Here is a 14980-nt window from a genome sequence, read left to right on the forward strand (position 1 = left end):
CTTCTCATTTAAAGATTTTTCTGTATTTTCATGACTAGGAAAATTGTACATTCACACTGAAGGCATCAAAACTATGAATTAACACATGTGGAATTATATACTTAACAAAAAAGTGTGAAACAAGTGAAAATATGTCTTATATTCTAGGTTCTTCAAAGTAGCCACCTTTTGCTTTGATGACTACTTTGCACACTCTTGGCATTCTCTTGATGAGCTTCAAGAGGTAGTCACCAGAAATGGTTTTCACATCACAGGTGTGCCCTGTCAGGTTTAATAAGTGGGATTTCTTGCCTTATAAATGGGGTTGGGACCATCAGTTGTGTTGTGCAGATGTCTGGTGGATACACAGCTGATAGTCCTACTGAATAGACTGTTAGAATTTGTATTATGGCAAGAAAACACCAAGGTTACTTACCGGTAGCCGGTTTTTCCTGAGACCATGACAGCACACCTGGAGAGAGGGATCCGCCCCACCAAGGACAGGAAACCGTCTGAAATAAAAGGGCGGTACCTCTCCCTCGCTTCAGTTGTTTACAGAGCATTGAGAGGACCCTCCCAAAGAGGTTAGGCATATAACCAACACCTACAATATATATATATATATATATATATATATATATATATATATATATATATATATATATATATATATATATATATATATAACACCCAAAACACTGCACACCAGGGTGTGAGAAACAGAAAAAATAGGGAGGGAAAACTACGGGTGCTGTCATGGGCTCAGTAAAAACCGGCTACCAGTAAGTAACCTTGGTGTTTTCCCCTCACCCATGACATCACACCAGGAGAGAATTTTAGAGAATTATGAACACCCTAGGGAGGGACCACCGCCTAAAGTACCCTTCTCCCAAAGGTAAGGGGTCAGAGGAGGACAGATCCAACCGATAGTGTTTAAAGAAGGTGGATGGTGTAGACCAAGTAGCAGCTCTACATATCTGATCGATTGAGACATCTGCCCTTTCCGCCCAGGAGGTTGCGACGTCTCTGGTGGAATGAGCCCTGACATTGTCCGGGGCCGGAACTCCTGTGGACGTATATGCTAGACAAATGGCCTCCCTAAGCCACCTAGAAATGGTACCCTTGGACACCCCGTGACCTTTCATATTCCCTTGAAAGGCCAGGAACAAGGAATGGTCCTTCCTCCATACACTAGTCATGTTAATGTACTGTAGTAGTGATCTTCTAACATCTAGGTTATGGAATCTAACTTCCCCTGGGTTTTTAGGATTGCTGCAAAACGAGGGAAGCACAATCTCCTGGTTACAGTGAAATCTAGATACCACTTTGGGAAGGTATGCTGGATCTGGACGCAAGGTGGCCCTATCATCATAAATTTGTGTGTAGGGAGGATTAACCGAAACGGCCTGCAGGTCACCCACCCTACGAGCCGACGTTAAGGCCACTAAGAGGACGGTTTTAAGGGTGAGGATCTTTGGAGAGACATCCTGTAGGGGTTCGAAAGGGTCACTGGTAAGTGCATTCAAGACCAAATTCAGGTCCCAGGAAGGAACTCTTACAGACCGAACCGGTCTGGCTCTGGCACAGGACTTGATAAACCTCGAGACCCACCTGTTCCCCGCCAAGTTACAATTATAGAGCGCCCCTAATGCCGACACCTGAACTTTAAGAGTCCCCGTGGCTAGACCTAAGTCGCACCAACGAAAAAAAACGGCCTGGAACGCTTCACAGGGCGCAGCCATCTTGGATCGGGCGCCGCCTTCTAACGTCATCTGGCACGCCTCTCCCAGCGTGCCCCGCGCCGTGACGTCAGGTGCGTCATACCCGGAAGTCCCTGCGCGGCCGGCAGAAGCGGCAGGGGGAGGGCGGCGCAGCGGTCTACGGGAGGACGGAGCATGCCTCACCATGTGCGCCCGCTCGGACGCAGGACCCCAGGGGAGCTACGGACGGCGCTTCTGGAGACTGGAACCCGGTGCACAGGCCAGTGCCCGCTCTTCCACACCGGAACAGCCCCAGGTAAGTCTTCTTTCTTCCAGACAGGTTCCCCGTCAAGGACAGTAAACCAAATGAAGCGAGGGAGAGGTACCGCCCTTTTATTTCAGATGGTTTCCTGTCCTTGGTGGGGCGGATCCCTCTCTCCAGGTGTGCTGTCATGGGTGAGGGGAAAAAAGCAGCTAAGTAATGAAAAACGAGTGGCCATCATTATTTTAAGAAATGAAGGTCAGTCAGTGCGAAAAATTGGGAAAACTTTGATAGTGTCCCTAAGTGCAGTTGCAAAAACCATCAAGTGCTACAAAGAAACTGGCTCACATGAGGACCGCCCCAGGAAAGGAAGACCAAGAGTCACCTCTGCTTCTGAGGATAAGTTTATCCGAGTCACCAGCCTCTGAAATCGCAGGTTAACAGCAGCTCAGATTAGAGACCAGGTCAATGCCACACAGAGTTCTAGCAGCAGACACATCTCTTCAACAACTGTTAAGAGGAGACTTTGTGCAGCAGGCCTTCATGGTAAAATAGCTGCTAGGAAACCACTGCTAAGGACAGGCAACAAGCAGAAGAGACTTGTTTGGGCTAAAGAACACAAGGAATGGACATTAGACCAGTGGAAATCTGTGCTTTGGTCTGATGAGTCCAAATTTGAGATCTTTGGTTCCAACCACCGTGTCTTTGTGCGACGCAGAAAAGGTGAAAGGATGGACTCTACATGCCTGGTTCCCACCGTGAAGCATGGAGGAGGAGGTGTGATGGTGTGGGGGTGCTTTGCTGGTGACACTGTTGGGGATTTATTCAAAATTGAAGGCATACTGAACCAGCATGGCTACCACAGCATCTTGCAGCGGCACGCTATTCCATCCGGTTTGCGTTTAGTTGGACCATCATTTCTTTTTCAACAGGACAATGACCCCAAACACACCTCCAGGCTGTGTAAGGGCTATTTGACCAAGAGAGAGAGTGATGGGGTGCTACGCCAGATAACCTGGCCTCCACAGTCACCAGACCTGAACCCAATCGAGATGGTTTGGGGTGAGCTGGACCGCAGAGTGAAGGCAAAAGGGCCAACAAGTGCTAAGCATCTCTGGGAACTCCTTCAAGATTGTTGGAAGACCATTTCCGGTGACTACCTCTTGAAGCTCATCAAGAGAATGCCAAGAGTGTGCAAAGCAGTCATCAAAGCAAAAGGTGGCTACTTTGAAGAACCTGGAATATAAGACATATTTTCAGTTGTTTCACACTTTTTTGTTATGTATATAATTCCATATGTGTTAATTCATAGCTTTGATGCCTTTAGTGTGAATGTACAATTTTTATAGTCATGAAAATACAGAAAAATCTTTAAATGAGAAGGTGTGTCCAAACTTTTTGTCTGTACTGTATATCCAGTGGAGAAAGTCTGAGCACAAATGTATAAGTAGCTTAGAAAGGCTTACGCTACAAATTGCATGTGCAATAGCTGTGGATGGTATGATGAAGAGTCAAACTTTCTGCTGGAAAACTAAAGAAGTCCTATGGATTAAAATAAGCCAAACTCATTATTATCATTTATGTTTAGAACACCATTGATTCCATGGTGCTGTACATGAGAAGGGATTACATACAAAATTCAAATGTAAAACATGGTGAACAAACTAACAATTACAGACTGGTACAGAAAGGAGAGGCCCCTTGCAGGCTTACAGTCTACAGCATAATGGTGGAGGAGACAGCAGGGTAGGGGATTGCGGCAGCTCTGGTGGTGGTGAGGAGACAGCAGGGTCAATGCTGACTAAAAGCTTTATTGAAGAGATGGGTTTTCAAGTTCCATCTGAAGGTTTCAATTGTGGCGGATAGTCGGATGTGTTGTGGGACAGAATTCCAGAGCATGGGGGGCACTCAGGAGAAGTCTTGGAGGTGATTGAGCGAGGAACATATGAGCATGGAGGAAAAAAAGCGGTCTTGGGATGACCGGAGGTTGAGTGTTGGAAGATATCAGAAGATCAGTTTGGAGAGATACGGAGTAGACAGATTATGGACGACTTTGTAAGTCAGTGTCCGCAGTTAAGTAGACGAGGGACGAGGAAAGGACAGATTCTGGAAATATTTGTTTGAGTTGGAGGCGGCAGGAGGTGGCAAGAGTTTGGATGTGTGGTTTGAAGGACAGGGTAGAGCCAAGGGTAACTCCGAAGCAGCGGACTTCAGGTACTGTGGATGGTGTCATTAATTGTGACAGATAGAGAGATAGATTGGGTAAGGGGGTGAGACGAGATGGAGGAAAGATGATGTGTTCCGTTTTGTCCACGTTGAGTTTTAGAAAGCAAGAGGAGAAGGAGAAGGGTATGGCTAATAGACACTCTGGGATTTTGGATAGCAGAGAGTTGACATCTCGGCCAGAGAGGTAAATCTGAGTGTCATTAGCGTATAGGTGGCAATGAAAGCCATGGGGCTTTATGAGCTGTCCTAGGCCAAAGATATAGATTGCAAAAGTAGGGGTCCCAGAGGAGGTAGTATTTGAATAGGAGACACTACATGTGTGGTCAGAAAGGTACAAGGGGATCCAAGAGAGGGCAAAGGTCCTTGATGACAAGGGAGGAAAGGATTTGTAGTAGGAGGAAGTGGTCAACTGTGTCGAAGGCAGAGTACGGGTCTAGAAGGAGTATAGAGAATTGTCTACTAGCTTTGGCAGTAAGTTGCTTGCAGTTTTAGTGCATTGGTGGGGATGAAAGCCAGATTGTAGGTCATCGAAGGGTAAGCTAGATTCGAGGTGGGAGGAAAGTTCAGCATGGACATGCTATTCAAAGAGTTTGGAGGCTAACGGGAGCAGTGATATGGGACAATAGCTGGACGTAGAGATCGAGTCTAAATATGGTTTCTTTAGGAAAGGTGTGATTGTGGCGGGTTTCAAATCAGAAGAGAAAGGACCAGAAGATAGCAATAGGTTGAAGAGATGGGTTAGAAGAATGAAGGGTATGCAGAAATGTATTACCAGCGTAGCAGCGCTCTCATTCACCCAGTTGCGCAGGGAACTGCAGACAGCCCCTTTCAGTTGAATAAAATTGTGCTGCAGTTTCTATGCTTAGTGGAGGTGCTGCATTGCACGGAAAGACTTAAGGGAATCCAGAGCTGAACCAACGCTGTGGTCCCTTTATTTTTATGATCAGTGGATGTCTCAAAGGTCTTTTCCGATATTAAAGAAACACTCCCTTACATTTTTTTATTTGTTAAACCTGTGTAAACATGGGTGTTGTGTACTGTAAGTGCAATCCGATATTTATTGATAGCCATCTCCCGTTTCCACCATCATTCTGGTCCTCTTGCTCACATGACGGCAATATCGACCAGCTAGGAGTCTATGTGTGAGCTGGGAGTAGCTTTTACAATGTAAGTCTATGCAGTGTCAGAATCACAGTCGCGTGAGTGAACTGGAACCTGGAGAAGACAACGATCGGTAAGTATTTGAATACACACATTTACACAGGTTTAGCAAATAAATAAAATCATGGGAGCCTTTAATGCACCACTCCAGCATTTTTGTTTTATTTCCGAGCTGGTGACACGAATACAAGTTCACCTAGTATTACACTTACCAGCTGCTGTCTTCAGATATTCCCAATGCCACTCCAGTCCCGATCTGCCATCTTGTGACGGCAACTTCTGACTGACTGGAAGTCAGAGGTAACAGTCACAAGCTCTCAGTGCAAGTCTATGAGAACCTTTTTCTGGCTTACATTGACTTCTAGCTCATCCAGCAAATACTGGAGCGATCTAGCAGGTCACAACCTACAGAAGGCGACAGATACGGCGCCAATAACAGATGAAGATGGCAGCTGGTGAGTGGAATACTAGGGATAGGGAACTTACATTAGTGATATAACTTCAGCAGTAAAATGAACAACAACAAAAAAAAGCTGGAGTGGAGCTTTAAGCTACGGCATATCCAGGCAGCATGCCATCAGGTTACGATATAGGAATACTCCATACTCTTTTCTGTTTTGATTAGTAAAGGCTTATAGGCTATTTTTTCTACATGTCCCACATTATATGATCATAGAAAACGGTAAAGTTATCAAGAGAACTGAAAGGGAAGAAATTAATTTTTAATGATAACTAACTTGTATGCTTTGACTTCTACAGGCAACATGGCAAAGAGGCAAATAAAGGGACAAGATGTGATATCTGGTGCTTATTCTCAGCTGCTTCCGTCCATAATAAAATGTAATAGTTTCATATATTTACATGCATTACGTCCCTTATTAATTCCTACTTGACATTTCCTCACCTCGACATGACGATGGCTCTTGCAGAGCATTACTCGGCAGCCTGGCAGGTCCTGAGAAGATTGCTATGGTGGCAGGTGAAACCACTGAGCAGCATCTGATATTAGAAATCCTGTGAGCTCGGGTCATCTCATCATAGATCAGCCAGTCTGTGGGCAACACTTGGATAGCAGCAGCCTGACAATTTTCGGGTGGGATCTGTTGGATAAAATAATCATCGATGTATGAAATAACAGGAGCGGAAAATGGATTGCGTATATACTGTATACTGTATATAATAGATATAATCGCTGAACTAGCGCACAAGTCATAACGTTCTAAGTCTGGACAATCCATGTAATGGAAAATGTGAATAACATTCAGAGCAAATCTAAAAGCCAATCACATGATATGGGTGATCTGTGTGAAGAAACAACTTTACCTTCTTGTACTGTGGCTGGCTGAGGACTGAGGTAGGATGGAAGCACACGCGCTTCTCCTTATGGCTGGTAAGCAGCATATTCTCCCGGTCTACATGAATCAGGTTTGGATACATGCCAGCAACAAGGGCAGCTTTCACCACAGCCCAATTCTCAGAGTTTGTATTCACTTCTCTTATGTCACCAGCTCCATGAGCCCTAACAAACCCTGCAGGAGACAAGCCACATACTCAGAGCAACTGCAGGGACATTATTCTTAATGTTACACTTAGTGCTATGGCTACCTGAAGCCCTGAGCTGCGCAAGAAGTTGAGTTCTCATGCCAATGATAGTTTCCATTGTAGCCTGAGAAAGAAAATTCTTCTCACAAAAAGCTCTCTCCCATCCATCCCTCTGAGCCGTCTGCCAGGCCTGTAAAACATTATTGAGTGTATTAACTTTTAGTATGTTACAAGGACATCTAAAAAGGTTAGTAACTTACTTTAGAACTTTAATGGAATCACTTACCAGCAGAGTGAGTAGAGACAGAGACCCCGATTCCAGCGATGTGTCACTTACTGCGCTGTAATTTTGATACAATCACTGTTTTATCAGCAGGAGATTATAACTACAGTGCCAGTAAACCTCCTGCCAGGTAGTCCTCCATATTCATGATCTCTGTATAACCCCGCCCGCACCATTGATTGCCAGCTTTCTGACTATGTACAGTGTACACAGAAAGCTGCCAATCAGAGTTGTGGGCGGGGTTATACAGGGCTCAGCTTTCAGAGAACTGCTAGATCTGCAGCAGAGAAAACAGTTTTTCATCAAAACTGCAGCCACCAGCAAAGTAAGTGATACATCACCGTAAACAGGGTCTCTGCCCCTACATTATGCTGCTCTCAGATGGGTTAGCAAAAATCTGGTGATAAATTCCATTTAAATAAAACAAGGTAACGATAAAGAAATAAATGACATAAAATTGAGGCAGTTCTGTACCTGGAAAGCCCTAAGCAAGGCCATATGATCACTAAAAGTCGCTGCGGTAAACCGCTTTCTGCATAGCATAGCAGCACGTTTTTGGGAAGCCTGAGTTGGTAAGACAAATGGATCTCGATATGCTAAAGTGCAAGCAATAGTAAGGATTGGGTCCAAGCACTTTAACACCACAGCACATAGCACCATTTTTCCAAGATGAGGTTCCACTGGTAAGTCAGCGAGGTGATAACCAAGTTCAGTCAGATCCTCCCAGGCGTCCATGGCATCAACTGTCTGCAAACAAAAACCAATCCAAACAATTAAATCTAAAACCAGATATACAAAGAAAAACAGATAGAAAAGCAACTTCTAACATTCACACATATTCTAAAGGGAGTCGGTCTGACACCAAAAACTCAAATTAAACCACTTACACATTCAAACAAGTGACTAAACCCCTGTAAACATCATATCTGTTGTTCAGACGTCACCAACTCCATTTTAATTAAGAACTGTTTTATTACATCTGTACATAAGGGATCCTCGATGCACCGCTGGTGCGGCTAAGGGCTCAGTGCACTGTTCCACCCCCTGAATTACAATCCTCCGAACATGTTGATAAAACAGCGCTCACTTTGGAGCACTGCATGAATTGAATCCTCAGCTCTGCACACTGACACTGCATGAGTCAAGAGCACACACAGTGTCAGTGTGTGCAAATCCATTCTCATCCATCTCTCCTGCCAGCATCAGACGCCCCAGAATCTGTGTCAACCTGTGTGAGCGAGCGGCCACTGCAGACAGGCAACAGGAATCACAGCACGCCTGCACGGACACTGTGTGCGCTGGGCTCCTGTAGTGTCAGTGCATGCAGGGCTGTGGATTCAATTCAGGCATTGCTCCAAAGGGAACGTAGTCTATAGACTCCTTTTACCTAAAAGATGATCAAGGAAGAAAAAACAACTACTATATTACTTCCAGAAAAATAAATACATATATTTATCAATTTTAACAGCCACTAAATGTGGTACTTGCAATTATGTGATTAATATATTACATTGATATTAAAACTACAAATGGACAGAAGCCAAAAACTAACCCCTTTTCATCTAAGTCATACATTATTTTTGTATCAAAAGAATCTAGTCGGCACTCCGTACAGCTGGGGTGGTGCACGTGGAAAACAGTGTTTCTAGGAAAAGCAAATCCCAGCACTCACGTGTTGATGATTAATTCGTTTATTCCACAACTCACAAGACGTTTCAGCCTGTCCGAGGCTTTTTTCAATTATTTTTGAGCTTTCATTTTTATAGCCTTTGTTTTTTTTTTTTTTTAACAGTCATAACATTTTTTTGCATCTGCTTAGCTGTATCAAGGCTTGTTTTGGGGTGGGGGGTTGAGGAAAGAGTTGAAGTTATGAAATACACCATTCACTTTAGCATAAAATGTACTGAGATAAACAAAACAGGACAAAAATTCCATATAGAGCGAGATGGTTAAAAAATAATAAATTCTGCCAATGATTTTACATTCAAGGCATTAAAAAATTACCTTGCAAAATGATTGTTCAGGTTAGTATAATTACGAAGATATCAAACATGTAACGTTTTTAGATATTATAGATTTTAAAAAAAAAATCTACATTTTGTAAAAAAAAAAAAAATTGGAATGTGTAACCATTTTCTGAGACCCTTAACTTCATTATTTTTCCATTTACTATATGAGGGCTAGTTTTTGCAGGCATAGCTATACTTGATAAGTCTATAGGCATAATTTTGAGGTACATATGACATTGTGATACTTTTTTATTGCATTGTTTTGTGCTGGGGCAGTAGACTGAAAATGTCAATTTTGAAATTTCAATTTAACTTCTTTATAACATTTACTACATTGATTAATTTGGTGATACCGAATATGCCTTTTTATCATTTTACTTATAGTAATATTTTTTCAAGAATTTTTACATATTTTGTATATTATTTTCACATAGGATACACTGAGACTGCTGGTAATACATCACATAGGAGACACAAACTGCTGTATATATATATCACATAAGACACTGAGACTCTGCTGTATACATCACATAGGAGACACTGAGACTGCTGTACATACATCACATAGGATATAATGAGACTGCTGTACACACCGTATTTTTCAGACTATAAGACGCATTTTTTACCTCCAAAATTTTGGAGGAAAGTGGGGGTTTCTCTTATAGTCCAGATGTACATTATGGTTCTGGCTGTGGTGGGGGAGGGGTAACTGCAGCGGTGGAGGAGCGGGTCACAGGAGGGAGGAGCCAGCTGCTGCAGCTAACCCTGTGCTCGCTTTTAAAGAATATAAATATAATAATAATAATCTTTTTATTTATATAGCGCCAACATATTCCGCAGCGCTTTACAATTCAGACAATTTACATACATTATCGGCACTGTCCCCATTGGGGCTCACAATCTACATTCCCTATCAGTACGTCTTTGGAGTGTGGGAGGAAACCGGAGAACCCGGGGGAAACCCACGCAAACACGGGGAGAACATACAAACTCCTTGCAGATGTTGCCCTTGGTGGGATTTGAACCCAGGACCCCAGCGTTCCAAGGCAGCAGTGCTGAATATTCACTGCTCCACAAGCCCATGAGCGTGGGGAGCAGTGAATATACATTTTCTTTAACAGCGGGCACACTTGACCGCCTGCCGCTGCAGGAAGCCTGCGGCTATCAGTGTGCCGGGTATTAAAAAGAATGAATATTCACTGCTCCCTATGCCCATGGGTATGGGGAGCAGTGAATATTCTGGCAGCTGATTTTGGAATGCGAGAGCGCATTGCAGTGACATCATGCCCTGCTTACACGCTGAGGTCAGCTGCTGGCAGAAGAACAGGACGCAGCTCTGGGGGGTGCCATATATACCAGGATGAGGGGGCCACGCATACCAGGATGGGGATGGGATGGAGGCCATGTATACCAGGATGGGGATGGGATGGAGGCCATGTATACCAGGATGGGGATGAGGGGGCCATGCACACCAGGGTGGGGATGAGGGGGCCGTGTATACCAGGATGGGGATGGGGTGCCATGTATTCCTGGTTTGAGGGGGGTGGGTTTGACATGCATACCTGGACTGGGAGCCATGTATACCGCTTTTTGCTTCATTTTTTTTCCTCCTCTAAAACCTACGTGTGTCTTATAGTCCAAAAAATACAGTAGATCGCATAGGAAACACTACTGAGACTGCTGTTTGTACATCACATAGGAGATACTGAGACTGCTGTACAAATATTACATGGGAGACACTGAGACTGTTTTATACACATCACAAAGGAGACACTGAGACTTGGCTGTACACATGCGGGGACAGCAACTCTAAATCACTGATCTATCAATGGCTGCCATTAGATAGAAGCAGGATTATTATTATAATGATACTCTGGCATTATGGGAAATAGTCTATATAAGGGCACAATATTGCAATCTACCTACATCATATTTTACTCACCTTTAGCATCAGCACTGCATTGCGAACAATTAAAGCTGGTGGTGGCTCGGGAGCTTTCATTAAGAAATCAGCAATCGGACAGTTTATTGGTGCCAGCAATTTTGTATGCAAGCAAAGCTCCTTTGAATAAAAAAAAAATGTAGATAGTTTGACTGACCTAATATAGAAAACCAATTCAAAGTATTTGACACCATTTTACAGAATAATCTATATGTTCTACATTAAGCAGCAATTTATATGACCCATTTTGTATTCAGTTACTGTGTTGTTACCCAGAGCTGCATTCACAATTCAGCTTCTCATTGTCATCAATAACTGTAAACAAGCTTGTTAACAAACATTCCTAAGAGACTAGCTAAGCCTTGATAATGCAGTTGCAGATCTATTTTCTTCAGATACGTATAAGGGTATGATTCCATGAAGAAATTCTTATGCGGGGAATGCTGCAATGAACCTCACAGCTGTTCACTCCATAGAATGTGCATAAGATCTGTACAAATGTCATACACAACGCTGGTACTGTAAACCACAGCTGGAGAACCGGACGAAAAATCATCTGCGTTTGCACCTATAGAGAAGAGGAGAAGTAGAAGGAAGGAAGGAGAAGAGACAGAGGAGTGGAAGGGCTCCAGAAACAAGAAGGCAGACGGGACCCTAAGAGTGCAGAAAGGACAGCAACCGTTGCAAACCCCATTATACCAGGTGAAAGGGTCAGGCCGTGGAAAGGTACCGGATCCCTAAATTGGTGGAGGCGAATCTACCCTCAGCCAAGAACCGGAAGGTGTGACCATTTATTAGTGCGACCCCCCGCTAAACCTGCTAGGAAGGCACCATATAGGATAGCGGGAAGTGAAGGCCAACGCTTGCCCGACACGGTCTGCGGTAGCTGGACAGAAGTCAGTACACTGGTGGGGCACGAGAAGTCAGAGAAAGGACAGAAGGGGGTCCTGTGCCATACTCCTGAATTGCCTGGGGGTTTACTGAGCTCCTCACCGGGTGGACGCAGCACGGCTCGGGCAGTCCTTGCTGACAGAAGTGACTTGGATATCAACTGTGAGTAAAAGACCCTGGACTGCATCATTGGACTCTGTGTGATTTATGCTGCGCCTGCACCATCACCCCCAGCATCCACCTACATTGCCCTGAGGCTACACTCTACCAGTGGGAAGTTATCCTACCCCTGTGCTGCACACTAACACCAGCCTCAGCGGTCTGCCTTGCAGCGGCGGTTATCTCTGACCGCAATCCACGGGTGGCGTAGTCGGACATTCAAATTCTATAAATAGACTGCCACAACATTTGGTCTGACCGCCCTGAGCCACGGGATCGGGTTGCCACTACTACCCCCATCAGCACCGTACACTAGAAGGCCCGGTTCCGGGTACCCCACGGCCCAGGGGGCGAGTCATAAAACGCCAGCACTTTTACTGATTTTAACGGTAGAGTGTAGGAACGCCAAATCCCGCCCCGGCTCTTTCTGCTTCATATTGACGTAAAAATGCTAAAAGTCACTAAACTTGTTGCACAAGACTTTTGTGACTTTTCACAGCGATTTATGCCTGTGTTCTGGCATAAATGCTTTGATGAATCAGGGCCTATATTTCCCAGACTGCAATAAATCACCGAGCAAGCTCAGTTCAGACACTGAGAAGGCTGAGAAGGCTGGGAGATTTAGGATTTTCAGCATTGAAGCCTGCAGTACTACAAATGCTTCTCAGAAATATACTACAGGAGTCAAGATGGACCAAAAGTACACCATTGTGTTTGCAAAGTTACAACATATTTAGGCAGACTCCTTCTACATGAAAACTGTAGTGCTTTATTAGAACATGTATCCATGACTCGTGTACAGTGACTCTTACGTGAAGCGGCATTCGCAGTAGTTCAGGGGTCTGGAACTCCAACATGTTCCGAAAACGAAGTCTGCTGAACAGGCGGAAACTGACTCCAGGACGGCAACGACCAGCCCTGAAACACATTGGATGACAAAACTGATCAGAGCACAAAGTAGCAAACTTATGATTTACAGCCTGATCAAGATGTAGTCTATCACGGAAGAGGAAGCATACAACAGTTTCTAACCCTATATATCACATATACAATCCATACCTCCACAGGCTTGTCTGACATTCACAGCTGCCTTGGGTATAAACGGGTCAATTGATTTCTATACATTCTAACATGTACGAAAAGAGATTACCTTCCATGTCTACCAGCAGGGAATAGGGGGCACGTGATCACATAATGGATAGATATACAACGGTCCTTTAACTATAATCAGTCCCAGCTACAGGCTGGGTTTCAATGGAGAACCATAATAGCAGACACATATAGCCATTTCATGTGTCATAGCAACCCATTGGCACACATCACGGGGGTTATGATGGGCACATGGAATGGTGTGTGCTCCCCAGTCATGCGCTTTAAAAGCCTCTGTCATACATTGACAGTGGCATTCATATGGTTAACAGCAGCGGGCAGAGATTGGCTTGCCCAACGGCTATTAAACGCAGATCCTGACTAAATGACACAGTCACTATCTGCCGGGCATGCGGAGGGGCTCAGCCATTTTGGGGTGCATAAGTCACTACAATCATTTTTTATTTCATTTTATGGGAGGTAAAATTAACAAAAATGTCAATTTTGCTTTAGTTACATATTTGACTTTTTTTTGTGGTATTCACCTTGTGGAATGAGTAAAGAAATATTTTTATTGTACTGGTCCTTATGGATACAGTGATACCAGATATGTATTTTTTTAGGTTTTTGATTTTTATTAAAATAAATGATTTTTTTAATCTAAATATTATTATCTTTTACTTTTTTCTTTCAACACTTAAAACATTTTTAAATGTTTTATAGTCCCATAAGTAGACTTGAACACATGATTGTACGGATAATGCTGTTGCATTGTACTACAAAAGGTAGTACACAGCATTATCCATCCTGTCAAGTGTTACACTGACAGCCTGCCTCTGGCATGGCCTATTAGGCTTTGATCTATGGTAGACATGGAGGCCATTGTTGGGTCTCTGGTTCCCATAGCAATCATCAATCTGCCACTGTCACACCCTTCACTTGCTGCGGTCGTTTTGACTGCAGCAAGTAAAGAATTGGGGCAGCAAACACTGGTAACACTCAATTTCCTCAGCTACATCTCTGCTAGGCAGAGTTAACCCCAGGATCACAATCCCTGTGTGAATAATCATTGCCTTTCCATGTTCTAATGGAAAGAGGCCCGGCCTATTAAGACATAAAATGGCAGTGCAGTAATGAGAACTAGTTAATAATGATTTATACATAATGACTTAATGGAATATTTGGAGACAGGAAGAGTTTTTTTTAAGAATTCTGACCCCACATGCAGTTTTGTTTTCACTTTCTTTTTATCAAGAATAAGAAAAAAAAAACTAACAAGGGGTTTTCCAGGATCAGAATATGGATGGCTTATTATTATATAGCAGCGGTGAAGGTACTGAAGTGTTGTCTTATTAATGTAAATGGGACAATGCTACAATTCCCTGCAGCTCTGCTAACAAGTAGATGGCTTGCAGGTAAACAGAGGTTTATAAGCTGAGTAGGCTGCAATGCTCATACCAGTGACACTGCCCTTTAAACAGGTGATTGGTGATAGGCCAAAAATATTATGATCCTGGAAAACTCCTATAAATGAATGGTCTCTTTCAACCCTGCTAAGCAGGATTCGAGATTCTATCCACCTGTAATGGTACAGAATAAAATACCTTCCTTTCCTTTGAATAGCACTGGCTTTAGAAATCCAAACCATTTTAAGCATTGTCACATGGTTTATAGCATCATAAGATTTCTGAAAAACAAAGATAAATAATCAGGAACACTGGTATTTCTCACTAGTAG

The 14980-nt window shown here is 43.6% G+C and overlaps 1 protein-coding gene across 3 annotated transcripts in view; it reads right to left on the reverse strand.

Annotated features, from left to right (window-relative positions):
• Window positions 1-14980, reverse strand: part of LOC141261631 (3'-5' RNA helicase YTHDC2-like) — a 190200-nt gene that overhangs the window by 33008 nt on the left and 142212 nt on the right. For all 3 annotated transcript variants that reach the window (XM_073676231.1, XM_073676229.1, XM_073676230.1), the window contains 7 exons: window positions 14848-14930; window positions 12967-13072; window positions 11105-11224; window positions 7628-7900; window positions 6934-7060; window positions 6652-6857; window positions 6233-6428 (listed from right to left, as the gene is read on the reverse strand). In XM_073676231.1, the coding sequence (XP_073532332.1) occupies window positions 6233-6428; window positions 6652-6857; window positions 6934-7060; window positions 7628-7900; window positions 11105-11224; window positions 12967-13072; window positions 14848-14930 (1111 nt within the window). The remainder of the gene's footprint in view (window positions 1-6232; window positions 6429-6651; window positions 6858-6933; window positions 7061-7627; window positions 7901-11104; window positions 11225-12966; window positions 13073-14847; window positions 14931-14980) is intronic.

Source organism: Phyllobates terribilis, unplaced genomic scaffold (assembly GCF_046119375.1).
Source record: "Phyllobates terribilis strain yellow unplaced genomic scaffold, ASM4611937v1 Scaffold_1__5_contigs__length_1240528914, whole genome shotgun sequence".
In the NCBI taxonomy this organism is placed as follows: domain Eukaryota; kingdom Metazoa; phylum Chordata; class Amphibia; order Anura; family Dendrobatidae; genus Phyllobates; species Phyllobates terribilis.